At 45.9% G+C, this 22,405-nt stretch overlaps 2 protein-coding genes across 2 annotated transcripts in view; one reads left to right on the top strand and one right to left on the bottom strand.

The window, feature by feature from the left end:
* The window catches only part of LOC130275293 (uncharacterized), a 97,421-nt gene extending 91,481 nt beyond the window's left edge, over positions 1-5,940 (top strand). Inside the window, exon 6 of the mRNA XM_056523107.1 lies at positions 5,537-5,940. Coding sequence (XP_056379082.1) covers positions 5,537-5,552 — 16 coding nt within the window. The 3' untranslated portion in view covers positions 5,553-5,940. The remainder of the gene's footprint in view (positions 1-5,536) is intronic.
* A 123-nt stretch (positions 5,941-6,063) lies between these two features.
* The window catches only part of PLPPR5 (phospholipid phosphatase related 5), a 207,701-nt gene continuing 191,359 nt past the window's right edge, over positions 6,064-22,405 (bottom strand). The window contains exon 6 of the mRNA XM_056523108.1: positions 6,064-6,321. Coding sequence (XP_056379083.1) covers positions 6,289-6,321 — 33 coding nt within the window. The 3' untranslated portion in view covers positions 6,064-6,288. The remainder of the gene's footprint in view (positions 6,322-22,405) is intronic.

Consider the following 22,405-nt stretch of genomic DNA (forward strand, 5'->3'; position numbering starts at 1 on the left):
CCATAGAGGGTTTCTGTCAGGGGGGGGAGAGTCACCTCTGTTCCGCCTTCGCGGATAACTTACTCTTATACGTGACGTCACCTTCCACTTCCCTTCCAGCCATCTCCCGAGCTATCCAGTTATACTCGCACTTCAGCAACCACAAGGTTAACCTCTCAAAAAGCGTAGCCCTTAACATCACGCTCCCGGGAGCCGAGGTAGAAAGACTTAAACAAGAACACCCTTTCCGCTGGAATCTCACATCCATAAAGCACTTGGGGGTGCAGGTTCCGGCAGACCTCATGGATAGCTTCGCACTTAACTTCCAGCCCCTGATAGCGGCCCTGGACAATGATCTCCAGAGATGGTCCACGGGCACCTTCTCCTGGCTGTGGAGAGCAGGCATCCTAAAAATGAATGTTCTCCCTAGACTCCTCTACTTATTTCTGACGGTCCCGGTGGCGCTCCCCGCTACCTTTTTCAAGAGATTAGAGAGCCTGTTTCGAAGATTCATATGGGCGGGTAGACAGTCGAGGATAGCTAATAGGATTATGACGAGACGGAGGAGGGAGGGTGGACTGGCGGTCCCGGACTGTAGGGCCTATTATATTGCTGCTATGATGACTCGATTTTTGGACCTTATACATGGTAGCACTTCTAAGAGGTGGGTGGGGGTTGAGAGGCTCTCTGCCGGCCAAACAGGTGTTCACTTTCCGTGGCTAATCACAGGGGCTACACAGGAGTCAGCCCTCTCACTGTCAGGATCCGGATAGGTATGCAGCGAGGACACTGGTGGTGGATCCTCTGTGTCAGTGGGGTGATGACGTGGGCCGTACCAGGGGAATGGAGTCTAAGGGGTTACTGGTTTTCACCAGAGCCCGCCGCAAAGTGGGATAGACTTGCACTGGCAGGTAACCCCCAGGTCGTTCCACCCGATAGCGACTCAACCCCAGCTGACAGCTGAGACAGAAGGACAAGGCAAGAGCAAGGTCGGACGTAGCAGACGGTCAGGGTAGGCAGCAAGGGTCGTAGTCAGGGGCAACAGCAGAAGGTCTGGAACACAGGCTTGAGAACACAGAAAACGCTTTCACTGGGCCCTAGGCAACAAGATCCGGCGATGACAGGAAGGGGAAGTGGGTTTTTATAAGGAGGGCACAGGTGCAGGTACTGATTGGGCCAGGCGCCAATCAATGGCGCACTGGCCCTTTAAATCTGAGAGCCGGCGCGCGAGCGCCCTAGGGAGAGGGGCCGCGCGCGCCGGGACTGAGCAGACGGAGGACGGGGCAGGTGAAGAGATTGTGATGCGATCCGCGGGCGAGCGCGTCCCGCTACGCGGATCGCATCCCCGCCGGTGACACTAGTGCAGCGCTCCCGGTCAGCGGGTCTGACCGGGGTGCTGCACGGAGGAGAACGCCGCGAGTGCTCCGTAGAGGAGCAGGGACCCGGAGTGCTCGGCGTAACACTCACGTTTACCCTGGGCCACTAGAGAGCTGTCGGTGACATTTAGAAAATATGTAGCAAGGTCTGGTCTGGTTGAACCCAATGGCCCCTTGATCCCCATATTGGACAATCCCTCTTTTCAGCCAGGGATGGGTAGGACTTCCTTTCTGGGCTGTGTGGGCACCCCACTACTTACCCTAGCAGACTTTCTGGACGGTACACAACTACGACCATATACCGACATCGTCCCGCACCACTTACAAACACCTATCCTACTTATGCAATACATGCAACTGAGTCACTTTGTCAGGTCCAAGAGTCGAGAGCTGAAACTAGCGAGGCCATTGTTACCCTTTGAGAAGCACTTCGGACTCCCCACTTAATAAATCAGTCTCGCAGAAAATTATGGTCTGCTCATGGACGAGATGGCTCACTCTCCTCCACGATTTGTGGAGGCATGGGAGTCGGAACTGCAAGTCACCTTCTCACCAATCGATTGGTCTGCGGCTTTTGCAATGTGTCACCGCTTATCCATATCATGCAAAGCCCAAGAGACCAATTATAAAATATTGTCGAGGTGGTATAGGGTTCCAGCTACCTTGCATAGCATGTTCCCGAAAGTGTCTATCTGCTGGCGATGCGGGGCGGCCAGGGGCACCGGTATTTCACAGGTATTTCCTACCAAAATGATCCCAAGGTCCTCCTATTGTCCATAATGCCGATCTCCAGAAGGACTCCCTCCAGGGTCCTGGCCAATTTTCTACTTGTAGCGGTAAGAACGGTGATCCCTAGACACTGGAGGGACTCTTCCCCACCGACCATTGAGGAGTGGTACAAATAGGTCTTGTTTCTGAACCGCATGGAGGAACTCATGGCGGACTCATCGGGCAGACAGGAAAGGCACGTGGCAATCTGGCAACCCTGGTTAGCCTTTGTAGAATCCTCCCTTTATGTCGCAGCGGACACACCGGTAGTGTAGAGGACCTTTTCTCTGGCCCTTCCCTGTTCCTGGTTTATCTTGGGACGCAGACGCCATCGGTGTAGGACTCGGAGGTGGCGGAGGATGCTTTTCATCATGCTACAGGTAGGAGCACGGGTTTCCTGGAGCTGTCTGTACCTCTCTATTGCTGTATCCCGAACCTCTATATACTCCCTTATTCCATCACCTGTCTCCCCTCCCCCCCCCCCCCCCTCACCACCCTTTCCCTTCCCATTTTTCCACTTCACTCCATCCTCCTCCCGCTGGATAAGACTGTTTGAGTCACCTCATTGCTACCCCTACCCTCTTTCCAAGTAACCCCCCTTATGCTACCCCCCCCACCCCCTCTACAGTCACCCTCTCATCTTTGATGTTTAACTGAGTTAGATATATTCCCGTTGGATCTCTTGGAGATAACCAACCCGGTATATACAACCGGAGAGCCATGCACTCATGTTTAAACAAGATGTTTTATTGGATATATTTTTTTCAATACTTTGACCTTACTGTAAGAATGTGTTTCCATGTCCTACACGTTTGCTCACTACTGTTGCTGGTTTCTGGATGTTCTCCTTGTATGGCATTCTTTTAATGAGGAAAATAAATACTATAAAATATAAAACACTATAAAATAATATAAAATAGCATAAATTAATATAAAATACAAAACATTTATATAAAACACTATAAAACACTATATGAAATAATATAAAATAGTATTCTACATCAAGGCTTTTATCACTGTGAATTGTCCGTCTATAAGTAAAGTCATTTCATTAATAGAAATATGTGGCAGTAATTCAGGTGTAAGAGGGGTTATCCGGGAATAGAAAAACAGAGCTAATTTCTTTCGAAAACCTCTACCTGTCTGTCCCCAGGTTGGGTGTGGTATTTCAACTTGGCTCCTTTCACTTCAATTTAACTGAGCTGCAGAACCACACCCAACCTGGAGACGGACAGGGAGTGTTTTTTGAAAGAAATTAGCTCTGTTTTTCTATTCCTGGATAACCTCTTTAATATTAGTTGGTAAATGTGTGTAATAAACGTCATCTAGAAATTGACTTTATTGGGTGGAGACCTGAAGATATCACAAGGATTTATATATCTCTGTATTATAATAACTACAGACCTGGGGGGAGGAAGAATCTATTACCTAAAATCTGCACAGGAGAAATTAAAAATATGGAATAACTGTTTCCCTTTGTTATGGAAATTTTTAAAATTGTGAAAATAAACAATTATAAAAAATAAAAAAAAAAATATGGAATAAATAAGCAAAATCTCCAGCTGCCAGGATGACCCTTAAAGGGGTACTCCAGTGGAAAAAAAATATTTTTTTTAATCCACTGGTGCCAGAAAGTTCTACAGATTTGTAAATTGCTTCTATTTAAAACTCTTAATCCTTCCAGTACTTAGCTGCTGTATGCTCCAGAGGAAGTTGTGTAGTTCTTTCCAGTCTGACCACAGTGCTCTCTGCTGACACCTCTGTCCATGTCAGGAACTGTCCAGAGCAGGAGAGGTTTGCTATGGAAATTTGCTCCTGCTCTGGACAGTTCCTGACATAAACAGAGGTGTCAGCAGAGAGCACTGTGGTCAGACTGGAAAGAACTACACAACTTCCTGTGGAGCATACAGCAGCTAAGTACTGGAAGGATTAAGAGTTTTAAATAGAAGTAATTTACAAATCTAGCAAAAGGAGAAAGGTAAAGTCAGCACTCCCAGAGTGACCCGCAGCATCAAGGACAGGTGTGGACCATACCGGAGACACAAACTGCAAGAAGAAATGGTAGTCCAGTGTAGCAGCTCAAAGCAAGACGTGCATTTATTTATATCAGTAGCTCGCAGTACAGCAGGTAAGCATGGAGGTGATGTGTTTCGGCCAGAGGCACCTGCCCTTACTCATACTCATATAGTATAGTATATAGTGAGGGCAGGTGCCTCTGGCTGAAACGCGTCGTCACCTCCATGCTTACCTGCTGTACTGCGAGCTACTGATATAAATAAATGCACGTATTGCTTTGAGCTGCTGCACTGGACTACCATTTCTTCTTCTAATTTACAAATCTGTAGAACTTTCTGGCACCAGTTTAAAAAAAAAAAAAAAGTTTTCCACTGGAGTACCCCTTTAAGATGATACTTTTACCACAAATTCTTCACGTTCCGGACACTGCTCTATATGGCCCTCAATGGACTATACTAGTATGAAATTTAATATGTAATGAAAAATGACTACTTGATGATAATCTGTAACATTTGGGGGTGAGGAGTTGACAAATTTTAGGGACACACTGCAATAACAATACATTGTTCAGTGAATAGTGAGACATCCTGTGTGTTCTTGAGTAACCGCTCTATTTCTGGTCATTATATAAGCTGTATATGGCATTTTATCCAGTTTACCCTTCTGCAGGCTCCATCTCCAATGTTCAGCTGTCCCCGAGCTAGTAGGAGGAGAATATTATCTATGATGTCATGGCCCCCGTTGCCCACTCCAAGCGTTTGGAGCAAAATGTTCTGAATCCTGAGGAAGCGGAGTACCCCTTAACTCCAGATAAAGTGTAAGATTAATGATGGGGTGTGTGCGGGATATGGGAAAAAAAAACTACATGGAGCAGCGGCCGACACGCCCCCTCCACGCAACTCTATGGGAGAGCCAGCGATTCCCAAGGGTGGTGCTCCAGCTCTCCCATAGAAATGCATGGAGGGGCGTGTCGGCGGTGGTAGAGAGTCGGGGCTCCGTACGGGAGATCGCGGGGAGGCACAGCTTAGGATAGGGGCTAAGTTTTTATATTCCGGCACAGTCCTATAAAGGGGCACTCCACCCCTAAACATCTTATCTCCTATCCAAAGGATAGGGGATAAGATGTCTCATCGTGGGGGTCCCGCAGCTGGGACCCCCCGATCACTGTGCAGCAACCGCCGTTTGTTTAGAACGCTGGGTGTGGCCAGTGGGGGTCGTGACATCATAGCCACGCCCTTCGAGACATCACACCACGCCCCCTCAATTCAAGTCTATGGGAGCCATGCCCCCTCCCCTTCCGAATCCCCCGTCGTCCTATTCTCCTCCCGAATTTATATTTCATTTTTTCATTTATTTTTCATTCCCCTTTTATTCTAATAACGTTTTCTTTCCCCCAGATTGACGGAAGCCTAGCCAAGCAGAGAAGACGCGAAACAAGAAGACGTTCCCTTTGATCCACGCCAGACAAGTTTCCAAATAAATAAATTTTTAATTATGATACATTAATTATTACAAGTAAAAATTTGCATTTTGTTTTTTCTTCCCTTCAAAACATAAGCACCAGTCTTGATAAAACATAAAGTATAAATCATATAGTGAAATATATATATAGCAAAATACCATGTGCAAACAGTATTTAGCACAAAACATAAATAAGTTCTTTATTTTATTTTTGTTATTTTAATTTTTTTTCTCTTTTGTACATACTGAATTATTACGAAACGGGAGATAGGTCACGCTGAATTAGCTCGGAACATTTTTTTCTTTTCTTTCTACTAGGTGATTAAGAAAGTCCCGAAACTGAAGACATGACCCAAGGTGGGGATCTGTACATGATTGGTTAGAAAGCTCTAAGGGCGATGGGGGGGGGGGGGGGGGGGCGTACATACTGACTAGCTCACATTTCTAACACACCTTCAATGTCTTTGTTTTTTCTGAAAAATGTAAGAAAAAAAAACAAGTTAGAATTACAAAACAACCTTCAGATGCGGACAATATTGTCGAGACTGTAAAAAAATCATTAAATAGACCGGAGACTGTAGCTCGTTACTTCCCGCGCTCTCTTGTTTTTCAAATGTGTCTCGGTTGAGATGAGTGAACTGTGAAGAGGGAGGAGGTCCAGTGCAGAGAGTAGGCGTCCGCTTCAACATCATGTGACTTCCGCAAAGGCGGTGAGGTGGTTCTAAAGAGACAGAGAAAACAAAAACAAGTCAGAAAGACGGTCTCGAGGGCGGACGAACGACTGCAGGAAGAGGTGCAAGATGGAAGGTTGTTACTTCAATTTTATCTAGATTCTAATTGAGTACCAGGAGTTGCCCAGTTTTCCTACCTAAAGCTTGTTGGAGAGGAAAAGCAACACTCTTCAGGAGACTGGGAAAGCAGGGGGGCACGCATACTGCGTGCCACCCAGCTTTCCCAGTCTCCTGAAGCCCCTGTAGCAATAGGCTGTTTGTCGTCCCTGTACTTCTCACTACCCCTGCATTGATGTCTTCTCCTCCCCTCAGGACATGTTCGGAATGTCCTCCCGGAAAACATGGATGGACATTCCGTAAATTTGCGCCATCTGGCGGACACTAGGACCGAGCCAATATAACTCAGCAGGATGAGAACTCCTGCAACCCAAAAGTAATGTGTTCAGTAGATGTTGCGGAAGTCCAGTGCAAGTCTACGGGACTAGTGGTACATCTCCTGATTGTGTTGCTCCTGAGCTGCGGAGTTTTAAACATCCTGCCACTCATGGTGAAGTATGATTTAACTGTCTGGCAGGCAGGTGCATAGAATAGTTAATGTGGGGCCAGGGAGAGGGAGTGAGGGGGGGGATTTATTGTGGGCTGAGAGAAGAGTGAGGGTATGTTCACACAGCAAAATGTCTGAACGGAATTCTGCTGCACTGTTTACACTGTGGAATTTCCCGATTCTGGCAGAAAGAATAGATGTGTCTATTTTTCTTCCACGGATTTTGCTCGGAAATGCATTGTGGTTGATAATGACGGCGAATTTCCGAGCAAAATCTGTGGACAAAAAATTTACACATTTATTCTTTCTGCAGGATGTGGGAAATTCCACAGTGTAAACAGTGCAGCACGGGCATTTTTCTGTGTGAACATATCCTCACTCTTCTCTCCACCCACAATAAATCCCCCCCCACTCCCTCTCCCTGCCCCCACATTAACTATTATCTGCACCTGCCTGACAGTTAAATCATACTTTACAATTTTATGAATTATATAACATTGATAACAATAATAACTCTTTATTCATATAGCGCACACAGATTCCGCAGCGCTGTACACTCAAAGTGGTCCTTGTCCCCATTGGGGTTCATGATGGATACGTAATGGTGTAGTTTCCTAAAACTTTCTGTGGTGTGAACGAAGCCTAAAAAATGTTATCTAGCAAAAGATACTTATCCCCTCTCCACAGGGAGGAGGGTCAGACCGCTGGGACCCCGTGATCCTCCGAACAAGGCCTGTGTATTCCCACTAGGTGGGGCTGGAGCGCTCAGCAGGGAGAGTTGGGCATCGTTATGAGGTCTGATCCTGTTGATAAGGGCCAAGTTTTATTAGCTGGATAGCCCATTTAAAGGACCACATTTCCTTGAATTAAAAAATAGTCTCCCTCCCTTCCCAGCCGCTCTCATGATGCCAGTCCAGGTCCTGCCGCCCCGCTGACTGGTGACATAATGGGAAGGTATAGGGCATATTATGGGCATCTGAATGAGCTGTATGGGTATAAGCAGTATTGGGATCTACTGACAGGGACGTGCACAGACATTTTGGAGGGCAGGGGCTCAAGTAAAAAAAAAAAAAAAAAAAGGGCACTTTTCATAATTCAAAAAATGTCTGTAAAGGCTCGTACACATGGGCAGATTTGCAAATTTGAATGGAGGCGGGCTCTTAATCTATTGAAGGGGCAGCTGCAGAAAAAAGGGGCCCCCTTTTTGTGTGCACTTCCCGGTCTACTGAAAATACATTGAACAACTAATGTGATCCGTAAAAATATGGAGAAATATTATCAGTAAACTGGATACAATTTGTTACCATTTGTATTAATTCTATTGGATTTTACTGTTCTTATGGGGTTTTCCTTCATATTTTTTTGCGCCCCCTTTTTTTTTTTTTTTTTTTTTAAATCAACTGGTGCCAGAAAGTCAAACATATTTGTAAATGACTTCTATTAAAAAAAAAATCTTAATCCTTCCAGTACCTATTAACTGCTTTATGCTCCACAGGAAGTTCTTTTCTTTCTGAATTTCCTTTCTGCCTGACTACAGTGCTCTCTGCTGACACCTCTGTCCATTTACAGAGAAGTCATTTACAAATATGTATAACTTTCTGGCCCCAGTCAATAAAAAAAAAAAAAAAATGTTTTCCAGCGGGGTACCCCTTTAAAGGACTTTGCTTTTCATGGGGCACAATAGGAAACAATGGGTCCCGACTGATCGCATTTACTTTTATTCGGTCCGTCGGGCGCCGTTGTTTTTCAACGGGATTAGCTGGAGGAAAAAACGTTGCTGTTGGCTGTCCGGGCATGCAGGGAATTGTAGTTTTGCAACAGCTGGAGGTCCACAAATGGAAAGGACAACGTCTACAAAAAGATATCACTGGGATAGGAGCTGATCAGGAGGCGTCACATCAATTATTTCTCATTACTACAATATTGTGTTTAATACAAACCAATATACCAAGGCCCAATGACAGAAGTGATGGATTCGAAACATTTTGAATTTTTTTTTTCCATGGCAGTGTACTACAATTCCCAGAATGCCTTGTTTCTCCTCAGCTCCTCACCACAGCACTCACACCCTGCCCATTACCTTCCCACAGTAATCCTGGAAGTTCCCAGCCCAGAACTCCTGCAGAACATCTCATTTTACAGAAAACGTCAGTGAGGTTGCAGAATCTGCTGTAGTCATTCCCTGTCTACTCCTCTGCCTGTGCGATTGCTCAGCACCAGGCATCATGCTGTAACCACACCTCATCGTTCACTAAATGTCCCAATAAAGATATCCTTGTAGATGTGTATTTGGCAGGCAGATGGTGATATAGGCTGGAAAAGGTGTTTAGAGGTGATGACATCACTCAGGGGGTGGGGCTAAAGCTCAGAGACAAGGTCCAGCCACGCCTCCTGAGACAGCATTATCTTGTGAAAGAGGAGCTGGGAAGCTGCCGAGACAACATCACACTGACATGAGAGGACTACACAGCTTCCTGTCTAGAGAGGGAGGAGCCTGGGGGATGCTGATACAATACCACATTGACAATGTGAGGACTACACAACTTCCTGTTTGAAGAGAAGAAGGAGGCGGGGAGCTGTTGAAACAACACCACACTAACCATGAGAGGACTACACAACTGAGAGGGAGGTGCCAGGGATCTGCTGATAACAATGACAATGAGAGGAATACACAACTTCCTGTCTGAAGAAAGGGGGAGCCAGGGAGCTGCTGAGCAAACACCACACTGACACTGAGAAGACTACACAACTTCCTGTCTAGAGAGGGAGGTGCCAGGGAGCTGCCGATAATAATGACAGGGAGAGGAATACACAACTTCCCGACTGAAGAAAGGGGGAGCCAGGGAGCTGCTGAGACGACATCATACTGACAATAAAAGACCTACACAACTTCCTGTCAGGAGAGAGGATGGAGCTGGACAACTGCTGAGACAATGCCACACTGACATGAGAGGACTACACAGCTTCCTGTCTAGAGGAGGAGGAGCCTGGGGAATGCTGATACAACACCACACTGACAATGTGAGGACTACACAACTTCCTGTTTGAAGAGAAGGAGGCGGAGAGTTGCTGATAACAATGACAATGAGAGGAATACACCACTTCCTGTCGGAAGAAAGGGGGAGCCAGGGAGCTGCTGAGAAAACACCACACTGACATTACAATTAGTGATAACATTCTTGGTTCTTCTGTACACAGCATCAACTGATCAAAACTTTTAACGTGTCTGGATGACTTGTGAAATGTTATTTGACAGTAGTGACGCCTGTACATATCCCACTCCGGCAGTATATAATGCTACAATACTCCACAGCACTCCTAGTGGGTGAACAATGTATTACATATCTAGCTGGATTCTCTTATATTTTGCTCCAATCACAATGGATTTTATTTAGTATTTTCCAGGCAGGTAACACATTAGATTGAGGCTCATTGTTTAATGTGTTCATCTTTTTATACAATATACGGTATATATATATATATATATATATATATATATATATATATATATATATATATATATAAAGTAGATGTTATATAAAAAAAAATGTGTCAAAAGTTTAACTCTAAGAGCTTTGTCCATTGACTTTCGGATTTCTCTATTATTCTGTCAGATATAAGTATTTCCTGCACAGTTTATCTCACATAGTGATGTTTATGGTTTAATGGTGTTTTATTTCTCTTTGCTTAATGGTGAGTTCTGAGGATGAAGGACATTAATGCACAAACACCGAGCGGCGGCTTTTGTCCTGGAAATGTCACATTGTCATTGAGTTGTTTTCTGTACTTATACCTCATATTTCCTTTATGATTTGGATTGAGGATATCCTTTGTATTTTTAACACAATGTGAAATGTGTGATTTTTATGATGCCACATTACACTAGGCTTAATACGCAGAGACATTATTGTGAAGGATATAGAATCATTTGACATTGAAAACATGATGTTTAGAGATGAGCAAATTTTAGAAAAATTTGATTCGGCTGATTCGCCAAATTTTCTGAAAAAATTTGGTTCGGTCTGAATTTATTTGAGGCAAATCCGTATTAAAAGGGCTATTTAGCCTCAATCGGGGTGTAGGACACTTTGCCTTGCTGTAACACGCATAGGGAGTGTTCTTGGTTAGTGAAATATTACTGTATGACATGCAGATCAGAGGCGTCACTATTAGAATCACTGTAACAGAGCGGCACAATGCAAGTGTTACTCGCCCTAAAAAGGGCGGCCCCAAACAGGAACCTCTCCCTATTGTAGGTGGAAATAGGAAGAGGTTTCTGTTTGGGGCCGCCCTTTTAGGGCAAGTAACACTTCCCAAGAAGAGAATTAATAACAGGGGAAGTTTTTACCCCCACCGGTTACAATGGACCATACGTTGTTCCCTTCCACCTTTTAGAGGTCTTTGCATCACATCAATACTCGGTGGTGTAGGTGGCACATGGTGTTTTTTGCACACCTTTCCTAGATATAAAAAAAATTGGAGTCCATATATTTTATCTTAAGGAAAGTTAAGTTTTAGCTAATGCATATCCTCAATACTTACTTGTGGTTTAATGTGGAGGAACGTTTGTAACTGGGGAGCAGCACCTTAAATCTGTTTGGCACTATCCATATTTGTGAAGTGTTGCTGCGGCACCATGGTCAATCTACTCTGAGGCATCTGGCATTGGTGGGTGGAAATCCTGGCTGATCCATCCCTGATTCATCTTCACATAGGTCAGTCTCTCCACATTTTTAGTGGACAGACGAGTTCGCCTTGGGGTGACTATGGCCCCGGCCGCACTAAACACCCCCTCTGATGGCACACTACTGGCCGGGCAGGACAGCTTTTCCAGGGCAAACTCTGCTAGTTGCGGCCACTAATCAAGTTTGGCTGCCCAGAAGTCCAGCGGATCTTCTATGGTTTGTTGGCATGGGCATGTCAAGGTATGCCACCACCTGCTGGTTCAGGTCCTGCTCCATGTCTACCTGCTGCTGATGAGTCGCTTCACTATGCGGGTGAAGAACGGTACTCATCAGCGACTATAGACTCAGGCTGCTGCTGATAGAGCTGGTACTGCTCCTGCCACCCCACCCCTCCCCAGCAGCCATGGCAGTGGAAGGTGAGTGCAGAGAGCCCCCCGAGTAAGACCTGTGAGAGGATGGACAATGGTCCAGATAGGCATCAGCCAACTGACTACGTAGGATGTCTCTGTAGTAGGTCAGTTTGTCCTCCCTCTCAGTGGTTGTAAAAAAGGCCCCCATTCTGGGAGGGTAGCGAGGGTCTAATAAGGTGGAGATCCAGAAGTCATCCCGCTGCCGAATGATGACAATTCGGGGGTCACTACGCAAGCAAGTGAGCATGCATCATGCCATTTGTGTAAGTGACTCGAAGGGACTATCTGCCTCCATCTCCACTGCATACTGCCACGGTGTGTCTGGGTCCTCTGTCTCGACTTTCTCATAACCCTCTCGCTCCTCTGGCTGCTCCTCCTCGCCTGTCAGATTGCAAGAAAAACTGCCCATCTTGCGAAACCTAGACTGTGCTCCAATGTGCCCCTGCCCCTCCTCCTCCAGTTTAGCCCCCACAGGGCTCACGTGGGCATGAGATGTGCCCTGACCAGCCATCCCTAGACATCTTATCCCCTATCCAAAGAATAGGGGATAAGATATCTGATCATGGGGGTCCTGCTGCTGGGAACCCCCTGTGATCTTCCTGCTGCATCTGGCGTTCATTTAGAGTGTCGGGTGCAGCGCCGGAGGCTCGTGACGTCACGGATGCACCCCGCTTGTGACAACACGGCCATGCAAGTGTATGGAAGACTTGCATTGAGGGGGCGTGGCCGTGACATCACATGTGGGGCGTGACTGTGATGTCATGAGCCTCCCCCCATTGCCAGTGCACCGGATGTCTGGGGTGCCATAGCCGAGATTGCAGGGGTCCTTTAGATAGCGAATAAGATGTCTGGGGGTGGAGTACCACTTTAAGGCCTTTTTTAGACTCCCATCTGCAAATGAATGTGAAGGTCCCTACTAGTAAGATTCAGCAAAGTAAAAAAGCAATGGATCAAAATCACTGCAGAAGACAGAAAGCAGGTCAAGACACAATGGGTTAAACAGACACAGACCAAGGAGTAATTAACCCCTTAAGGACTCATGACGTACCGCTATGTCATGAGTCCGCTCCCGATCTATAGCGCAGGGCCACGGCCTCCAACAACGACCAGGACCCGTGGCTAATAGCGCGCGGAATTGATCGCGGTGCTGCGCGCTATTAACCCTTTAGACGCGGCATTCAAAGTTGAACGCCGCGTCTAAAGTGAAAGTGAAAGCATGCCGGTTAGCTAAGGGAGCTGTTCGGGATAGCCGCGGTGAAATTGCGGCATCCCGAACAGCTTACAGGTCGGCAGGAGGGTCTCCTACCTGCCTCCTCGCTGTCCGATCGCCGAATGACTGCTCAGTGCCTGAGATCCAGGCATGAGCAGTCAAGCAGCAGAATCATCGATCAGTGGTTTCCCATGAGAAACCAGTGATCAATGTAATAGATCAGTGTGTGCAGTGTTATAGGTCCCTATGGGATAACAATGATCAGTATAAGAGATCAGTATGTGCAGTGTTATAGGTCCCTATGGAATAACAATGATCAGTATAAGAGATCAGTGTGTGCAGTGGTATAGGTTCCTATGGAATAACAATGATCAGTATAAGAGATCAGTGTGTGCAGTGGTATAGGTCCCTTTGGGATAACAATGATCAGTATAGGAGATCAGTGTGTGCAGTGCTATAGGTCCTGATGGGATAACAATGATCAGTATAAAAGATCAGTGTGTGCAGTGTTATAGGTCCCTATGGGATAACAATAATCAGTATAAGAGATCAGTGTGTGCAGTGTTATAGTCTCCTATGGGATAACAATGATCAGTATAAGAGATCAATGCAAAAATGGTACCGCTAAAAACTTCAGATCACGGCACAAAAAAATGAGCCCTCATACTGCCCCATAAGCAGAAAAATAAAATAGTTATAGGGGTTAGAAGAGGACAATTTTAAACGTATTAATTTTCCTGCATGTACCGTATATACTCGAGTATAAGCCGAGTTTTTCAGCACGATTTTTCGTGCTGAAAACACCCCCCTCGGCTTATACTCGAGTGAACTCTCCACCTGCAGTGGTCTTCAACCTGCGGACCTCCAGAGGTTTCAAAACTACAACTCCCAGCAAGCCCGGGCAGCCATCGGCTGTCCGGGCTTGCTGGGAGTTGTAGTTTTGAAACCTCCGGAGGTCTGCAGGTTGAAGACCACTGCGGCCTTCGACATCATCCAGCCCCCTCTCACCCCCCTTTAGTTCTGTACAGTACTCACCTCCGCTCGGCGCTGGTCCGGTCCTGCAGGGCTGTCCGGAGAGGAGGTGGTCCGGTGGGATAGTGGTTCCGGGCTGCTATCTTCACCGGGGAGGCCTCTTCTAAGCGCTTCGGGCCCGGCCCCAGAATAGTCACGTTGCCTTGACAACGACGCAGAGGTATGTTCATTGCCAATGTACTTCTGCGTCATCATCCAGGCAACACCTCTATTCCGGGCCGGAAGCGCGGAGAAGAGGCGCCCCCGGTGAAGATAGCAGCCCGGAACCACTATCCCACCGGACCACCTCCTCACCGGACAGTCCTGCAGGACCGGACCAGCGCCGAGTGGAGGTGAGTACTGTACAGAACTAAAGGGGGTGAGAGGGGGCTGGATGATGTCGAAGGCCGCAGTGGTCTTCAACCTGCGGACCTCCGGAGGTTTCAAAACTACAACTCCCAGCAAGCCCGGACAGCCGATGGCTGCCCGGGCTTGCTGGGAGTTGTAGTTTTGAAACCTCTGGAGGTCCACAGGTTGAAGACCACTGAGGGCGGATGATGAGAAGAGGATGATGAAGGGGGGGTGTGGGATGATGACAAGAGGATGATGAAGGGGGTGTGGGATGATGAAGGGGGGTGGGGATGATGACAAGGGGATGATGACAGGTGATGATGATGAGGGTCTGGATGATGACAGGCGGTGATGATGATGAGGATGTTAATGACGGGTCTGGATGATGACAGGGGGGGATGATGTATTTCCCACCCTAGGCTTATACTCGAGTCAATAACTTTTCCTGGGATTTTGGGTTGAAATTAGGGGTCTCGGCTTATACTCGGGTCGGCTTATACTCGAGTATATACGGTAGTTATGATTTTTTGAAGTATATGGCAATGTAATCCAGCTCGCTCCACCCGTTCACCCCCGACACGGATTCGCACCCAGCCTGGTGCACACAAATCCAAACGCAAGAACAGCAATCCAGCGTGGGTCAGTAGAAAATCCAGATTTTATTATCTCACGGTAAAAACGGTACAAACAACCAGCAGATCAGATCAGACGTGTTTCAGGCGCATGCGCCCTTCATCAGTGATCACTGATGAAGGGTGCATGCGCCTGAAACGCTTCTGATCTGATCTGCTGGTTGTTTGTACCGTTTTTACCGTGAGATAATAAAATCTGGATTTTCTACTGACCCACGCTGGATTGCTGTTCTTGCGTTTGGATTTATGATTTTTTCCAGAAGTACGACAAAATTAAACCTATATAAGTAGGGGATCATTTTAATCGTATGGACCTACAGAATAAAGAGAAGGTGTCACTTTTACCGAAAAAAATGTACTGTGTTGAAACGGAAGCCCCCAAAAGTTAAAAAATGGCAGTTTTTTTTTTTCAATTTTGTCTCACAATAATTTTTTTTTCCGTTTCGCCATAGATTTTTGGGTAAAATGACTGATGTAATTACAAAGTAGAATTGTTGGCGCAAAAAATAAGCCAGCTTATGGATTTTTAGGTGCAAAATTGAAAGTTATGATTTTTTAAAGGTAAGGAGGGAAAAACGAAAATGCAAAAAAGGAAAAAGGCTGAGTCCTTAAGGGGTTAAAAAAACACAGGGAATGAATAAGATGTCAGATAGGTCAAAATCAGTGATAAGTCAAAACCAAGATAGGGACGAGGTACAGAATCGTAAAACAAGAGAGTAGTCAGGTCCCAGGCCAAGGTAATAATGGAGGTACACAGGAATACAGCGCAAACAGAGCCAGTAACAAGGAAGGAACTCTATCACAGGCAATGTGTAGGGGACAAACTGAGGTTTAAATAGCCCGGGCGTCGTCACAGCAATAAGCAACAAGGCACCCGAGGGGGGGGGGGGGAAGGGGGAGGGGGGCTAGAGTGTTGGAGATGCTTCAAGAACAAGAGGCAGAAACACCTGTTACAGTAAGTACTCGCAGATAGGACCCTCCCCTAACTTTGTAGATTGTAAACCCTCATGGACTCTCCCACTCTGTATCAGCCTGTCACTTACATGATTTTATGTTATATACTTTAACCCCTTGGAATCATGGGCACTCTAAAATTAAATCATAATACTAAAATAATAGTAATTAAAAAATAATGATGATAAAAATAATAGTAATAATAAAAAAAATTGTATTAATACTAATAGTATTAAAATTGACAAAGAACGTCTTTCTTTATAGGAGATGCCCTGCCCTGTATTTGGCCATATTCACAAAGAGGAATGTTTGTGGAATGTCTGCCCGGAATATTTCCGATGGACATTTCATGAACAGCGGGAACCGGTGATGTAAAGTTTACCTGGATCCGTAGGAAACTTAGAGCGCATGCGCAGCACTATGCTGACTGCGTAGTGCTAACATAGGCAGTGTTAGGAGCGTATTGCTAGTGTAGTATTAGCGCAGTTTTAGTGTAGTGTAGTATTAGCGCAGTTTTAGCGTAGTGTAGTATTAGCGCAGTTTTAGTGTAGTGTAGTATTAGCGCAGTTTTAGCGTAGTGTAGTATTAGCGCAGTTTTAGTGTAGTGTAGTATTAGCGCAGTTTTAGTGTAGTGTAGTATTAGCGCAGTTTTAGTGTAGTGTAGTATTAGCGCAGTTTTAGTGTAGTGTAGTATTAGCGCAGTTTTAGCGTAGTGTAGTATTAGCGCAGTTTTAGTGTAGTGTAGTATTAGCGCAGTTTTAGCATAGTTAGCGTAGCGTAGTGTTAGTGCAGTTTTAATGTATTTAGTGTAGCGTAGTGTTAGCGCAGTTGTACAGGCATTGCAGTTTAGAGAGTGTAGCGTAGGGTGTAGCTTAGCCTAGTCATACAGTGAAGGGGCTACAACTCTCAACATGTCCAGACAGCCAAAGGCAGGATGGGAGTTGTAGTTTTGCAAAAGTAGCAGAGGCCATTGCGCCCTGAGCCGCGCTAGCTAGTTTAGGGGTATACAGTCATCAATATAGGTGGCTGTATATGGTCATCAGAAGCCACTTACCCACCTCCGTTCCTGCTCTGTCACTAGATGTGGAGCAACACAGGAAGATGACGGAGCTGGAACGGGGGTGGTAAGTTTGGCTCTCCAGGGGAAGAACCCCCAAAAATGTACTAACCCATATTTTTGTGTTTTTCCTCCCTTCTTGTTTCAGATACATGAATGTGGAGGACTACGTCGGATTCGGTGGACTACGATGATGACCTGCATTTTTTTATTTTTATAAAATGGTTAACGAGGGCTGTGGGGGAGTATCTTTCCTAATAAAAATATTTTAACTTGTGTGTGTGGTTTTTTTATTACTTTACAGGCTTAGTAGTGGAAGCTGTCTTATAGGCGGAGTCCCTTACTAAGCCGGGGCTTAGTGTTAGCCCCAAAAACAGCTAGCGCTAACCCCCAATTATTACCCTGGTACCCACCACCACAGGGGTACTGGGAAGAGCTGATACCAATAGGCCCAGAGCGCCAAATATGGTGCTCTTTGGCCTAGGCGGTAATAGGGTGGTGTTATTTTGGCTGGGGAGGGCCCGTAGCAATGGTCCTTGCCCACCCTGGTAATGTCAGGCTGTTGCTATTTGGTTGGTATCTGGCTGAGAATGAAAAGACGGGGAACCACGCGCGTTTTTTTTATTTAGTTATTTATTTATTTTTAAAGTGTGTGGTTCCCCGTCTTTTCATTTTCAGCTCTTCCCCTGGAGAGCCTAACTTACCACCCCCATTCCATCTCTGTCATCTTCATGTGTTTCTCCACGTCTAGTGACGGAGCAAGAACGGAGGTGGGTAAGTGGCCTTCTGATCACAGTATACAGCCACCTACATGGCTGTATATCCCTAATGAACTAACCAGCGCGGCTCAGGGTGCTTTTGCAAAACTACAACTCCCATCCTGCCTTTGGCTGTCTGGACATGCTGGGAGTTGTAGCCCCTTCACTGTATGACTAAGCTAAGCTACACCCTACGCTACACTCTCTAAGCTATGCTCTATCTGCCTGAAAAACTAAGTTAGCTACACTAAAACTGTGCTAACACTACGCTAACTAAACTACACCTGTGTAAAACTGCGCTAAAACTGCGCTAACACTACACTACGCTAACTACTCTATACCTGTGTAAAACTGCACTAACACTATGCTAACACTACATTAACTACGCTAACTATGCTAACACTACGCTGCGCTAACTACTCTATACCTGTGTAATACTGCACTAACACTACACTAACTACGCTAAGACTGCGCTAACACTACGCTAACTACTCTATACCTGTGTAATACTGCGCTAACACTACGCTAACTACTCTATACCTGTGTAAAACTACAACTCCCATCCTGCCTGGACAGTCTTTAGTTGTCTGGGCATGCTGAGAGTTGTGGCCCCTTCACTGTAAAACATGCAAAACCACAACTGCCAACTGGAGTTGTTGTCTCTTTACTTTAAAACCTATAACCTACGTCCTTTCCCTATAAAACCTAAGCTACGCTAAGTACGTTACAATCGCTACACTAATGGTAAACTACGCCAACCCTACGCTGGTTTCCCTCTCTCCCTGCCTTCTACACTACGTTACCTACTCTAACTATGTACGCATGCGCACACAGTTTTCTATGTACTCTTCTGAACAACTGCGCATGCGCTAACTTACGCTAGCCTCCCTATGCTAACTGCGTAGCGGAGGAAAGCTGCGCACGCGCTCTTAGTGTTCTAAGAATTGTACGGTACGGACAACTGCACATGCGCACGTCTACACTCCTAGTGCTGCCTACGTTAGCCCTATGCTGTCAGTGTAGTGCTGCGCATGCGCTCTAAGTTTTCTACGGATCGAGGTAAACTTTACATCACCGGCAGAACATGCCTGTTTTATGACCACCTCAATGCATTTCCGATCAGATTTCGCTGAAAGAATTGACATTTCAATTCCGTGGCCGATGTTTCCGCTGTGGAAATGTGTGTGCACAGTGCAGCAGAATCTGCTTGGAAACAATGCGACAGAATTTTTGGAGCAGAATTTTTCTGCCAGAAATTCCGCCGTGTGAACATAGCCTTACACAGACAACCCCTCAGTTTTAATGGACACTGTGTAGTTTTTCATTTCTCCAGTGGTGGCGCTGCAGGGAAATTAAACATTTACATCCATTATTGCTGCTGCTTGGTGGGACTCCCACCTATTTCTGTATACACGTCACATAATCCAAGGAGTCCAATATATACTGGAGCCCGGTCCTAGAGCAGATACTATAGAAATCACTGCACAAAGCATGCAAAGCATTTAGACCTTGAATGTATTTTGGTGAATTATTCAAGACGAAGCCGTAGCAGCCGCCCGGCACGAAAAAAAAAAACAAAAAAAACTAATTTCGTAAGGATGCGAAACTGCTGCTGACCTACAAGGTAATTCCCCGGTCTATTGTTTGAACGGAGGACGAAGCCGAAGCAGAAGTTTGGATGTGATGAACTGCGCCGCGGCACGCTAATCTCTAAGTAACTCCATCATTTAAATCAGGCGCGCGACACGGCGGATCGGCAGTAGATCACCTTAAAATGCGTCCTGGGGATGTGAAGCCGGTTACAATAAAAAGTAGCAAAGCTCATTGTATTCCAGCTGCGCCGGAGAGCTTGGGGACTCGCTGCAAATTTGTAGACACGGCTGCAAGCTGTCCGACACCTGGATTCGGTCTCTAACTCGTGTTTCGAGCCCGGCGCAGCCGCCGCGCCATCAGCAGTTTTATTCTCCTTCTAAATCTTTGCATTTTAACACTTCACAATACATGCAAAGTCACACCATGCAGATCAGGGTTTACCTACCAGAGTGCCTACATCTGTTGCAAAACTACAACTCCCAGCATGCCCAGACAGCCGTTGGCTGTCTGGGCATGCTGGGAGTTGTAGTTTTGCAACAGCCTGAGAAACCCTGGTTGGACAAACAAGGTGTTAAACATAATAACATGGTAATCTAATATGGGATCTGGGACAAGGTTCTGTCATTTACTTGGTTTCTGCAGGACTGTATGGCGCATGCGCAAGGACTCAACAGGGCTCGGCAATGGAAATGGAAAGCCAAGCCCTGTTGAGATCTTGCGCAAGCACCATAAAGTTATGCATGCGCGCGTCTCTGGAAAAACAGTAGATTTCTAATTTCTGACAAATGCAAAGTTGAGTTTCATGTGTTTATTTTTGCCCTTCACTGGTCACAAAAACATTTTTCAAATTCCCTTGAGAAAATCCCCTCTCCCCCTCCTGGACAAAACTGTCAATAAATCTAAACCTGGAACATGTAAAGCACCAGTTGGCTGATGCTAACCTAATATGGGTATCAAGGACAATGGTCTTTAACTTAGTCGGCTGCGGAACTGCATGGCGCATGCGCAAGATCTTAACAGGGCTCGGCACTAGAAGCCAAGCCCTGTTGAGATCTTACGCAAGTGCCAAACAGCTCTGCATGTGAAAGTCTCTGGAATAAAGTAGATTTCCAACTTCAGAAAAATAAAAAGCTTAGTTTTATGTGTTTGTTTTTGCCCTTTACCGGTCACAAAAACATTTTTCACCTTCCCTATCTGGGAATTGAATTTTCTATCTAATATGGGACCCGGGACAAAGGTCTGTAATATACTTGGCTTCTGCAGACCTGTATGGCACATGCGCAAAATCTTAGTGCTTGGCACTGGAAGCCAAGCCCTGTTGAGATCTTGCGCATGTGCCATACAGTTCTGCATGCGCTAGTTTTTTTGGGGAAAAAAGGTGCTTTTTTTTTTTTATTTCAGACAAATGAAAAGTTGAGTTTCATTTGTTTGTTTTTGCCCTTCGCTGGTCACTAAAAACATTTCTCAATTTTCCTGAAGAAAATCTCCCCTCCCCCTACTGGACAAAAAACCCGGAAAGCACCGATAATGCTAATGCTAATCTAATAGGGGATCGGGGACAAGGGTTTGTAATTTACTTGGCTTCTGCCGAACTTTATGGCACATGTGCAAGATCTCAACAAGATTTCTACAGGGCTCGGCACTAGAAGCCAAGCCCTGTTGAGATCTTGTGCACACCCCATATCGTTTCGGAAAAAAAAAAGATTTCTAATTTCCCCCCATCCCCTGCACAGATGTCATCACAGCAATCTCACACGAAGGCCTCACACCACCACACAGGTGCGCTCTCGCGCACATACAATTATTGCCTTGTTTTGTGTAGCTGTTCAAAGCGGTTCGTTCTGGAGAGCCACGAGAGGAGTCTTCCTAGCGGCGTCCTGAATGCGCTGGAATGTTCCGAGTCTTCATCACAATTTTCTGGACAATGTTCTTGCGTGGCCTATGTCACACGGATAAGATTTCTCATTCATTACGAGCGCATGCAGATGTCAGGACTATTCTCTAGTTCCATGGGCTCCAACCTGTGGTTCTTTGTAAAACTACAACTCCCAGCATGCCCTGACAGCTGGACAACCACAGGTTGGAGCCCAATACTACAGGATGTCTGGGGCAGAGTTGACTTTTCGGAGTCATATGTTTATTTACCCGTCATGTAACAATATGAACACATTGTGGTCAGGAGCACATCCACTGCGTACGTGCGCTCTGAGAATCTGTAGAATACAATATCTACATTCAACAAAGAAACAAAGTCAACACTAATTGTCCTGGCTTCAGCATCTTTCTGCATGATTTACCCCTGACAGGATATTGTGTAGTCCTCACATTGTAAGTTTGGTGTTTTTGCAGCTCGACGGCTCCTCCCTCCCTCCTGACAGGAAGTAGTGTAGTCCTCTTAATGTCAGTGTTGTGTTGTCTCAGCAGCTCCCTGGCTCCTCCCTCTGTCCTCACAAGTAGTTATGTAGTCCTCTCATTGTCAGTGTGGTGATGTCTCAGCAGCTTCCCGGCTCCTAATGCATCATCATCTACTGTCTTAGGTATTGCTGGTTCTTGTCTTTGAGCTCTAGCTCCACCCACCTGAGTGAAGTCACCACCTCTGACCAGCCCCTACAGTTACATCACCAGCTCCCTGTCATATACACATATATATAATTATTGGGAAATTTAGTGAATAATGAGGTGTGTTTACAGCGTGCTGCCTTGTGCTGAGCAGTGCCACCGGCAGAGGAGCAGACAGGAAATGGTACAGCAGGTGCTGCAGATTTTCTGAATGTAGAACAATAGTTTGTTGTGTGCTGAAACATTCTGCAGCAGTCCTAGGTGGGGAACTGGCAGGAGTGCTGTGGGAGGGGAGTAGGCAGGTTGGGAA

This window comes from Hyla sarda, chromosome 6, assembly GCF_029499605.1.
Source record: "Hyla sarda isolate aHylSar1 chromosome 6, aHylSar1.hap1, whole genome shotgun sequence".
Lineage (NCBI taxonomy): Eukaryota > Metazoa > Chordata > Amphibia > Anura > Hylidae > Hyla > Hyla sarda.